This window comes from Gobius niger (assembly GCF_951799975.1).
Source record: "Gobius niger genome assembly, chromosome: 9".
NCBI lineage: Eukaryota > Metazoa > Chordata > Actinopteri > Gobiiformes > Gobiidae > Gobius > Gobius niger.
In genome coordinates this window covers 36,742,943-36,755,123 of record NC_136860.1, presented here as the reverse complement: position 1 = coordinate 36,755,123, position 12,181 = coordinate 36,742,943, and the positions used below count along the sequence as shown (strand labels likewise).

Below are 12,181 nucleotides of genomic sequence, written 5' to 3'. Positions count from 1 at the left end.
CAGCTCGAGGCCGACTCCAGAGCTGCAGTGGGGGAAGAATCTTTGCTGTATCTGCGGGTTGTAAAGGTCAATCAATTTGCATGAGTCAAAAAAAAAAGTATAGAAAAAGTCCAGGTGGGGCTAAAATCAAAGGTTTTTAGTGACCCATGTGTAAGACGAGGATAGAAATGATATAAATCTGCTGACCTCCAGATAATGATGTTCCAGCTCAATGTTACTGAAAGTACACGAGATAAAACACTCATTTAAATGTACTATTTTCAAGTATTTGGTGTTTTCTTTCTTATAAAATGCTCATGTTAGTGTGTGCTGGGCCGGGTTTATGCAGGGGCTCACAGGGGCTGAGCCCAGGGGCCCGGCAGGTTGAGGGGCCCCTGGGCATACGGAGAAAAATGCACAAACTAGTTCCCTCTCTCTTTGCAGACTCCCTCACATTCATCAGATGATTCTTTTATTAAAGGAACAGGCCAGCGTTTTCCCACACTGAGATATGTTCTTACCTGAGCTGTGACGAGTTCTTTAGGACCTGTCTGATCTTCAGTCACGTAAACACAGCGCAGACGGCGTTAGCATTTAGCCTCTCCCTCTCTCCTCTATAGCTCCAAAACAGGTCAAGATAGAAGCTACCGAGCTCTTCCACGTTTTCCCTATTTAAATATGGTTACGTGAAGTGTTCCACTACAAAGTATAATTACACACAATTAAACAATGTGGATTTTCTAAGCGGATAAAAGGGGGAACTATATTGTAAGGCGGAATAATACCAGGAGTAGTTCGAAGTGCCAAATGCCAAATTACAAAAAAATGACAAAAAATGACAAAAAATGACAAAAAAAAGACAAAAAAAGACAAAAAAACTAAAAAAAAACCTGAAAAAAAAACGAAAAAAACTGAAAAAAAAGACAAAAAAAGACAAAAAAATGACAAAAAAAGGACGAAAAAAGGACAAAAAATGACAAAAAATGACAAAAAAAATGACAAATAAATGACAAAAAATGGACAAAAAAATGACAAAAAAATGACAAATAAATGACAAAAAATGGACAAAAAATGACAAAAAAATGACAAAAAAATGACAAAAAAATGACAAAAAAATGACAAAAAATGGACAAAAAAATGACAAAAAAATGACAAAAAATGACAAAAAAATGACAAAAAAATGACAAAAAAATGACAAAAAATGGACAAAAAAATGACAAAAAAATGACAAAAAAATGACAAAAAATGGACAAAAAAATGACAAAAAAATGACAAAAAACACAAGTTCGAAATCCGCGCAGTAATCTTATCATATTTAAATAGGGAAAACGTGGAAGAGCTTGGTAGCTTCTATCTTGACCTGTTTTGGAGCTATAGAGGAGAGAGGGAGAGGCTAAATGCTAACGCCGTCTGCGCTGTGTTTATGTGACTGAAGATCAGACAGGTCCTAAAGAACTCGTCACAGCTCAGGTAAGAACATATCTCAGTGTGGAAAAAACGCTGGCCTGTTCCTTTAACTTCCTTGTTTACAACATACATGACAGGCCGTCTGCGTCATATCCGGCTTTTCTCTGATTGGTTAATACGCTTGTCAATCCCCCCCTGATCTCAAAAGCCTGTGTTCTGACTGGCCAGGCTCCTAACACCCACACAGCAAGTGAAATGTCTTTCACTAACGTGCAGATGTGGCTTGTTTGATCAAACCTCTGTCCTTTCAACGCTCTCAAACTCTAAACTGCTTAAACTACAGGAGCGACGAGACGCGCCTCCTCCGCGCTGTCCGCCTGTGCGTCCGAACCCTGGAAGGACGAGGTGGACGACGAGTGGAGCGTTTGAGAAATGCTTTGAAAGTCTGAGTCCTTGTCTCTGGAGTCGTCCTGGTCCAGGTCTGCGGTGAGACCAGATTCCTCCCGAACGCCCTCTCCCTGGTCGAGATCCGGGGTCTGCCAGGCCGCGTCCTCCTCGTTTCGGAGGGCGGTGAACCGCTCGACCACACAGTCCGCGGTGAGACGGGCCTCGGGGTCGTGGTCCCAGCATTCGGTGACGGTGGAGCAGAACACGCTCATGCCCTGGGGAGGTGAGGTATGGATGATGCTTTCAAGAACAACACATTTCCAGATGATTCTCCTGCACTGACCTGGTGCTGTGTCCAGGCTGAGGGGATCTCCGGTCGCCCTCTGTCCCGCAGGACCAGGTCCCGCATGCTGTCCACGCACGGCTGATCGCACACTTTGGACCCGAACGCCGGCTCGAAGCTCTTCACCTCTGCAGCAAACACAGGATTACAGCCATGATGAATATACACGGTCTGGGGATTTAAACTGGACCTCTGCAGGCTGCATTGGGAATGACACATTATTAACCTGTTAACTCCCACCTGAACATGTTTTCTCCAAATTCTCCAAATCTAAAAGCTCCTTCAAAACAGAGGCAAAAAACGAGAAGAAAATGAGGATGTGAACGCGACAAAAAAACGCTAAAAAGTGACCAAAAAAATGACAAAAACTCAACAAAAAAGTGACAAAAATCCAGAAAAAAATGACAAAAATCCAGAAAAAAAATGACAAAAATCCAGTAAAAAAAGGCAAAAAAACAACAGCAAAAAAAGACAAAAATCCAGAAAAAAAAGACAAAAAAACAACAGCAAAAAAAGACAAAAATCCAGAAAAAAAAAGACAAAAAAAATGACTAAAATCCAGCAGAAAAATTGGGGCGGGTGGTAAGAGGTTAAACAATGAAAACTGGATTTCACTTGGCATTCGTGGGACAATATATGGTTTTTCCGATATATCACGATATTTTGCGTGACGATACGTAACTTTTTATTCTATCGATAGTTTTGATGACGTCGTGCATATTAATGAGGCAGCAGTGCTCCACTGATTTCACAGTCAATAGAGGCCAATAATGATCAAGAATTCAGTCAGGACAGCAGGGGGCAGCACTGCAGTTTTAAGCGCTTGGACCAAACACTGTCACACAAATAATTTACTTTTAATGATAGCTTTTATAAAGTTATTATAAAGAAGATTAATTTGGGGTTGATGTATTGTTTTTTAACCTCTTAACTCCCGCCTGAACCGAGAGGATCTTTTTCCCCACGTTATCAGATTTTATTTTCCATCATTTTTTTGTTGGGTATTCCACTCATTTTAGTCAATTTTTTGTATTTTTTTGTCAATTTTTTGTCACATTTTTGTCATTTTTTTGTCCATTTTTTGTCTTTTTTTTTGTCAATTTTTTGTCACATTTTTGTCATTTTTTTGTCACATTTCCATCATTGTTTTCGTCTCAGTTTTGTCGCTATTTCCTCCCCTTTTTTCCAGAAGCTTTTGGATTGGGGTAAAGCCAAACTGGAGAAACTGTGCTCGGTTCAGGCGGGAGCTACGGGGTTAATGTCCCTGTTTTTCCCACGCCGTGAAGAACACACAGGACAGCTTCATGTTTCATCTAACACCCTTGTTTAGTGCAATAATGAACGATAAATGATCTTATTACTGTCCAGGACATGGTTTACCTCCAATGGCCTGGCAGCGCGAGGCCATCTCCCACAAAACCAGAGCCATGGAGTAAACGTCGATTTGTTTAAAAGCTTCCAGATCCTCCAGATTCACCCGGGACTCCAGCACTTCAGGCGCCATGTACCGCGCCGTCCCGACCTGAAGACACAATCAACACAACGGGATTAACGACGGCACAGCAACAACACAGGGTGAACTGGATACCGCGCCCTGAGATCAAGGCGAGACACTATAGGTGAAAGTATTGATGTTTCCCGCAGTGGTGGAAGTGGAGATTTGTATCTGTTTTCCTCCCTTTACATCTTAGTTTTCATGTCAGATATAAAAATGATGATGTTTATTTGATGATGTTTTGTCTGCGAGGTGGGGGCGAGCCGGAAGTAGAAAGGCCGTCTTTCCCGCGGGTTTTCATTCATAAATATTGACAGATTTGACATCCACGTGTCCTGCTAAGGGGCCCCGTGATGACGCTTTCAGTGACGGAAAATGAGAATGTAAACGCAATAAAAAAACGCTAAAAAGTGACCAAAAAAAGCGACAAAAATGACAAAAACTCAACAAAAAAAAGACAAAAAAAAACAGAAAAAAGTGACAAAAATCCAGTAAAAAAGTGACAAAAATCCAGCAAAAAAAAGACAAAAATCCCCAAAAAGTGACAAAAATCCAGCAGAAAAAAGACAAAAATCCCCAAAAAGTGACAAAAATCCAGTAAAAAAGTGACAAAAATCCAGCAAAAAAATGACAAAAATCCCCCAAAAAGTGACAAAAATCCCCAAAAAAGTGACAAAAATCCAGCAAAAAAGTGACAAAAATCCAGAAAAAAGTGACAAAAATCCAGAAAAAAAGTGACAAAAATCCCGAAAAAAGTGACAAAAATCCAGCAAAAAAGTTGTAAAAAAGTGACAAAAACACAAAAGGGAAATAAAAAGTGACGACACTGGCGAAGAGGAGAGAATGGATTTGGTTTGGGCGGGTGGTAAGAGGTTAAACAGTGAAAACTGGATTTCACTTGGCATTAGTGAGACAATATATCGTTTATCCGATATATTATTCCGATATATGTCCTGCTAAGGGGCCCCGTGATGACGCTTTCACCCAAATATGGTGTTTTTCCTCCTACGAGACGCTGGAGCGGAAAAGTGGAAGAACGGGCCGAGCATGCGCACTCGCTACAAAACTTCAGGGCTGGTTTTCTCTGAATGAGAGAAGCCGCACTCGGGCAGAGCCTGAGCCCTTATAGAAGCTCCCACAGACTCCACACTTTACAGGCTGAGACACAACAACATTCTGAAGGTTTTTTCAGAGGGATTTTTTAATATCTAATTCCTAGCCTGATTTATTCAGCTTTGAAACCAAAAAAACAGGCGGAATTTGAGCAGATTTTTTCACTGATGATTAGTTAATTGAAAAACTAAACAAAATATCCAAAATCCCTCTGACAAAATCTGAGTTACTAATATGTCAATAAAATAAAACCATAACATTTAATCTGGATCAATTCATTATTTTGATTTCGTTGCCCAAAATATAGGCAATTTTGGCCATTTTAATGCAATACATTTTTTTCTCATATTTATATCTGTAATGTTCAGCAGAGGTTATCTCAACACCTGCAGTGTCTCGCCTTAATCAGATCTGATGTGTTGGTCGTGCACCTGTCCGCTGTTGGCGTAGTCGTCCACGGTGAGGGACACGTCCAGCCTCAGAGCCAAACCGAAGTCACACAGAGCACAGTCCTGCCTGCTCTTCACCACGATGTTGCTGCTCTTCAGGTCCCGGTGAGCGATCGGCACCTGAAGTCCAATAACAGAAAGACTCAGAATTCTACTAGAACTAATGTCTTCACTTATTTGAGACGCTCGACTTCAAACAGACTAAATATCAGTAACCTCACACTGCTGTTGCACTTCTCAAAGGGCTGCACTGTAGGCGTCAGTGAGGTGTTAGTAAACTACGTTTCCAGACACAGATACCCTGGGGATCACCGGTGGAGACAACCAATCTGCTTCAGTGTACAACAGCAGTGTTCATTTTTAAACGCCGTTTCATGGAACTTTTCCCACATGAACAAAACACAAACCTGTTCGTTTTTGGCAATCAGTTTAAAGAGTACCTAAACGGGCGTGGCAGAGCCTTTCCCCACCCACAAACTAAAGTCAAAAAGTGCTGAGAAAGGGGAGGTCTCGGAGGCTTTGGAGGAGGCGAGTGGGGTGAGTGTGTGGGCGGGGTCTGCTCTGTTGACAGTCTCAGACCACGCCCCTAGATCTGACAGGACTGACAGAGCTGTTACCGCTGTCACCGCTGTGCGCAAGGTTGATTTTTTTGTAGGATAGTTGGTGCATCTCATGACTTTTGATTGCTTGATGTAGCAACTGTCCTACGGGAAAAAAAAAAAGATGGCCGCCGGTAGATACTCGCTCGCTGTCAGTGACTGCGAACAGAGAGAGAGCATCGCAGAGTAGATTTATTCCTCTACATCACCTCAGCCGAAGTGTGAGCATCGCAGGGGCGCCATCTACTGGTTTGACTCATGAGCTCAATATGAAACCTCCAGAATCTCAAACTATAAGTTAGCATCGTAGCTAAGGCTAAATAATACTACTCTCCCAAGTGAGCTAAATAAAATACCAGTAGAAATATTTATTACGTCGTTTGGTGTAAATGTACGTGTGTGTGTGGGCGGGGCCACAGAGGCGTGTGTGGGCGGGGCCACAGAGGCAGAACTGATGACGTTTTCTGGACGCCGTGGACACACTCTCCTCCAACCACAAAATATCAAATGTAGTGAAACCAGTAGAGGCGCTAACCCTGCGGTTTTAGACACAAAAGTGAGATTTTGAAGAAGTTTGCACCAAATGTCAAAATATTGACATATTGTAAAAATAAAAAGAACGTTGGGGGCGGGCCGGGTCGGGTTAGAATCTGCTCCAAATGCGGGACCCGCGGGTTGAAAAAAACCCTGACCCGCACATCACTATTGAGCGTGTCTGGTGTTAAAATCTTAGTTGTGCTGCCCCCTAGTGACTCAATAGAAGAACTACAACTTCTTTTATTGAGTCACTAGGGGGCAGCATTGCTCTTTCGTTTTCTCAGCTTTTTGGTCAGAAAACAGCATTTTGAGTGATTTCAAACTAACTTTTCCTTAGATGAAAGAAGAGAGTCTGATCTTTCTTTTGGTGGGTTTGTGTTGACATAGATCTAGACCTACATTTTCTGTGGATCTTGAAAAAACAGTCAAAATCCTGAAGAGCCTCCGGCAGTGGGAGCTCTCTGATATGAAAATGACTGGCAGTCACTGAGCTAAGTGCTGCTTGGCTTCAACATAAGAGGAGACTCTTTGTTTACCTGCCTACTGTTAATTATACTGTGTCTCATAGGGATGATCGCTGTTATTGTTTATTTCTACAATTTTCTCCAGATTGTTTTGGTGACTGGTGGGCAAACAGCTGATTTTTCCGAGCTTGAAGAGCTGTTTATTTAAATCACAGATCTTTTAAAGCTCAGATCGTTTCACAGAAGGAATGCTCTGTTTGTGAACGATGTTTTGATCCACCATACAACTACACTGCAAAAGTGCCCCACTAAAAACAAGGGAAAAAAACTTAAAATAAGACAGTTTGTCTTGTTTTAAGGAAAAGATTCTGCCAATGGGGTCAGCATTTTTTTTCTTGCTAAGAATTCTTATTTCTAGAATATTTTTCTCATAAAACAAGAAAGAAACACTAAATTTAAGCAAATAAATAACTAGAATTAAGCAAAATGTCCTCAGAAAATGGAATAATTTAAGGAAAACATTCTTATTTAGTGAAACATTGTGGATATTTTACTTAAATGTTGCTTGATTTAAGTAGAATGTTCTAAATTGCTCACATTTTTGAGCAAAATGTTCTTAATAAATACTAATATTTAAGGAAAGTATTGCTGCGCCCGGGTGTGGATTTTCGGGTGTGGATTTTCTAAGCGGATAAAAGGGGGAACTATATTGTAAGGCAAAATAATACCAGGAGGAGTTCGAAATCCGCTCAGTAAAGTGAAGATTACTGCGCGGATTTCGAACTTGTGTTTTTTGTCATTTTTTTGTCATTTTTTTGTCTTTTTTTGTCATTTTGTCGTGTTTTTTTTGTCAATTTTTTTGTAATTTGGCATCCGCACAGTAAAGTGAAGATTTTATCCGCTTAGAAAATCCACATTGTTTAATTGTGTGTAATTATACTTTGTAGTGGAACACTTCACGTAACCATATTTAAATAGGGAAAACGTGGAAGAGCTTGGTAGCTTCTATCTTGACCTGTTTTGGAGCTATAGAGGAGAGAGGGAGAGGCTAAATGCTAACGCCGTCTGCGCTGTGTTTACGTGACTGAAGATCAGACAGGTCCTAAAGAACTCGTCACAGCTCAGGTAAGAACATATCTCAGTGTGGAGAAACGCTGGCCTGACCGCTGCAGTTAGACGTTTTGCCGATAAAGTTTCCAGATTGAGATGGTTTGAACAGGGACAGAGGAGGGACAGTGCATTATTTAGGTTAAAGATGTCGGTCAGGAAACAGGAGGCCAAGAGGAAACCCAAAGAGGAGGTGAATCCAGCTCATGGGGTCGGTTGTTGTGGGAGCAGCAGATGAACCTTGGACACTCACCTTGGGGACTCCCTTCGGCGTCGTGTCGCTGTGAAGATGCGCCAGCCCCGTGGCGACGCTGTTTGCCATGGCGATCAGCTCCTCCCAGCTCAGCGCGTTCTCCGTCAGAAACTCCTGCAGGTTCCCGAGGCCGTGATAGGCCAAGACCAGCCAGTACTTCCTGTGGCCGTGGCCCGGTCCTCCCCGTTCCTCCGCCGCCAAAAAAGTCACCACGTTCTCGTGCTGGAGCTTGGGATCGGAGTAAACGGAGCACTCGTTCCTCCACGACGCGTACTCCACGGCGGGGAACACCTTCACCGCCACCGTCTCGTGAGCGTTGACTCTGTCGTTTGGAACGAGGCAAGCTTTCCAAACCTCCGCGAATCTGCCTTTCCCGACTAAAGTTTGGAGTTTGATGGGCAGCGGCGTGGTCAGCCTGCCCCGCCACTCCGTCGCATCGCCGCCGGCGCCGCCGCTCAGAGCCGGGGGTTTAGCGTTGGATTCGGTGGATCGGCGATCGGCGGTGGTTTCTCCGCACTCCGCCTGGCGCCCGGGGTCCAGGGCCCGGTACAGCTCCTGGGACGGTTTGCCGGGCCAGTCGGGGCGCGCCGGAGGGCCGGGTTTGCCGAGTCGACGGGTGCGGTAGAAGTAAAAGGCGGCGGCGGCGACGAGAGCGACCAGCACGGGAGGCACCAGGCTGACGAGCACCACCGGGATCACCTCCCGACTCTGCAGCTTGGAGAAACCTGGAAATAAAGCACAGTTATGACACATGTGTTTTGGTCATGTCCTAGTTTAAGCTCTTTTTGGTTGGAAATTTTCAATTCATTTTCCTATATTTGTAGAAAGTAAATCGGCTTGTTGCACAATGTGGCTACGCTAGTTCCTCTGAGCTGAAGCTGTGGGCGCTAGTACTTCCTGTTCGTGTTCATTTCCATTAAGATGAGCTCAGACCCGTGAGTTCCTGGTAGAAATATTTCCATAGAGGAGACGTTTATGTTTGTGAGGATCAGGGAGTTTGTCTTGAAGCTAATTTAACCTCTTAACTCCCACCTGAACCGAGAGGATCTTTTTTCCTCACGTCATCACATTTTTTTTTCCATCATTTTTGTCACTTTTTTGTCATTTTTTGGTCACTTTTTTATCACATTTTTGTAATTTTTTCGTCAATTTTTCGTCAATTTTTCGTCAATTTTTTGTCCATTTTTTGTCCATTTTTTGTCACATTTTTGCAATTTTTTCGTCAATTTTTTGTCAATTTTTTTGTCACATTTTTGTAATTTTTTCGTCAATTTTTTGTAAATTTTTTGTCACATTTTTGTAATTTTTTCGTCCATTTTTTGTCAATTTTTTGTCACATTTTTGTCACATTTTTGTTATTTTTTCGTCAATTTTTTGTCACATTTTATCACATTTTTTGTAATTTTTAGTTGTTTTTTTTCTCACATTTTTGCCACATTTCCATCATTGTTTTCGTCGAGAAAACGTGCTCGGTTCAGGGTTAATGCTTTACACAACTTGAAATAGTGCCTTTATATATATTTTTATAGCATGTTAGCCTTTTTTTTGTTGTTGTTGTTTTTATTATTATTATATATATATATTTGTTTGTATTGTATCTATTTATTTTACTATTATTACCATTATCATTATTTATTTATTTATTTTTCATTTGTCTGTTTGTTGGTTGTAGAGTTGTTTTTCTTTTCAAAGTTATTTGAGATATTTATATGTACATTTGATATATATGTATTTTTGGGGGGTATTATTACCCTGGGGTGGCTATGGTAAACATAAGTTTATTCAAGAACTTTGTCCTTGACTATTTGCCCCAGTATGACAATGGAGTGCACATTGATGTGTGTTTTCTGTACTTATTTTCAAAAATAATAAATACATTTTAGAATTAAAATAAAGCACAGTTATGTTAGTCTCTACTGGACTTCAGATCACGTCAGAGCATTTAACACCGGCTTTAAAGGATCTTTGTATTAAGAACTCATCTTTGTGATAAGTATAAGTATTGGATTCAGTTAACTCCGCCCCCTCTCCCCGAGTTGATGCAGCCGATGCAACTTTTGCAGTAGTAGAAATATAATATCACAGCAAAAAGTGAAGTTACTTGAGGATGCAGTTATAAGGAGTTGACATTTGCAACACAGCCTCAGAAACTATTTATTTTCTTTTTTCTTCTTAACAATAAACAGAAAAACAAAACAAAAAACAACCAAAAAAAAACAGTTTAAAAAAAGGTCAAACAAGATAAATAAATAGTTAAATCAATAGCGTAAAATAAAGATAAATAAATAATAAGACAATAAAAGTCTTAATTTGTGTCAGCAGTGTGAATTTTGCAGCCTCCTGCATAGGCAGATATTACAAACATAGAAGTTTCTACACATATATATACACACATTCCCACTATTTTTTGTTTTATACAACAAAACACAGGTACGGCATATCTGCACGTAGATTATTATTATTTTGTCAAGGTTTAACTTTGGCGCCCTGTTCATTTAGATTAGTTTTACATGAAACTCCAGTTGATTTCATGATTTTTACTTTATTTTTTATTTTACTTTATTTCTTTATTTTTTTCTTATAAGAGTTTAATCCACTTTGGTTCTGGCGAAGGTTCCCCAAGCCTCCATCAGTGAAGAGACGGTCACAGACAAACACTGAGAGTCGCTGAATCCTGGAAAGAAATTCCAGCTTCTGGCGAGTGGCCTCTGCTTTCCTGTCCTCATAAACGCGCATTTTCTCCATGACATCATCGTTAGGTAAGAATAAAGAACAGGCGTGTCCAGAGCAGGTTAGAAAGAGCTCCTTCACAACTTTCAGGTGCAAACATGACGTCAGTTCAGACGCTCAGGGGTTTGTTTTCACTGCAGGGGCAGCGCGTACGCGTCAGGCACTTCCTTGTTTTGATTTTTATTAATTAAAATCACACTGCAAAACGTTATTAAGTAGATCAGTATAAACATCTCAATTTGAGCACAATAATCAAAGTTTTAGTTGTTTTGACTGGTTAAGAAGTTGTTGGGCATTTGTCCTGGATTATTTCACTTGTTCTGAGATGTTTCTGACTCGTTTCGATACATTTCGTCCTTATTTCAGGTCATTTTCTTTGCCAATGGGGAAAGAAAATTGGTCTTGTCTCATTGGCAATTTTACTTTCTTATTTCAAGCGAGATTTACCCTAGAACTGGTCTGAAATGTCCTCAAACAAGCAAAGCAAACTCGGTCCGATCAGGAAAAGTGTCTAAATGAGTGAAAACCGCTCAAAACAAGAAACATTTCCTCAATGACAAAAAAATGACAAAAAAATGACAAAAAATTGATTAAAAAATGACCAAAAAATACAAAAAATGACAAAAAATTGATGAAAATTTGACAAAAAAAGGACAAAAAATTGAGAAAAAAAAATACAAAAAAATGACCAAAAGTTAAGAAGTTGTTGGGCATTTGTCCCAGATTATTTCTCTTGTTCTGAGATGTTTCTGACTCGTTTCGGTACATTTCCTCCTTATTTCAGCTCATTTTCTTTGCCAATGGGGAAAGAAAATTGGTCTTATCTCATGGGCAATTTTACTTTCTTATTTCAAGTGAGATTTACCCTAGAACTGGTCTGAAATGTCCTCAAACAAGCAAAGCAAACTCGGTCCGATCAGGAAAAGTGTCTGAATGAGTGAAAACAGCTCAAAACAAGAAACATTTCCTCAATTCAAGTCATTTAAGCCAATGCTTGATATTTACTTTTTGCAGTGTGGACCGTAGGGCATTACATCACAGACGTCGGGCTCTTCCTGTTTGACACTATGACATAAAAAAGTGTCACAAATCAGTGGTTTTCCAGCAGAGGGCGGAGCCTCAGAGAGCAGGATTCAGGAGGATTACTGAGAGCTGTGTGAATGAAGCCAAGAACCACTCTGGGCTGTTTTTGATAAGGAAATAGCAAAACAACATACAATCTAAAATCTCTCCATTTTTTATGTTTCAAATAGACATTTTCTCCTTGATGATCCAAACTGTTTTGTTGCGTTGTCGCCGTGTTTTTGTCACATTGTTG

The 12,181-nt window shown here is 40.7% G+C and overlaps 1 protein-coding gene across 1 annotated transcript in view; it reads right to left on the bottom strand.

The window, feature by feature from the left end:
* Positions 1 to 1,692: 1,692 nt before the first annotated feature.
* The window catches only part of tgfbr2l (transforming growth factor beta receptor-like), a gene marked incomplete at its 5' end in the record, with an annotated part of 37,503 nt that continues 27,014 nt past the window's right edge, over positions 1,693 to 12,181 (bottom strand). The window contains 5 exons of the mRNA XM_079562699.1: positions 1,693 to 2,048; positions 2,117 to 2,244; positions 3,497 to 3,638; positions 5,156 to 5,293; positions 8,134 to 8,858. Coding sequence (XP_079418825.1) covers positions 1,719 to 2,048; positions 2,117 to 2,244; positions 3,497 to 3,638; positions 5,156 to 5,293; positions 8,134 to 8,858 — 1,463 coding nt within the window. The 3' untranslated portion in view covers positions 1,693 to 1,718. The remainder of the gene's footprint in view (positions 2,049 to 2,116; positions 2,245 to 3,496; positions 3,639 to 5,155; positions 5,294 to 8,133; positions 8,859 to 12,181) is intronic.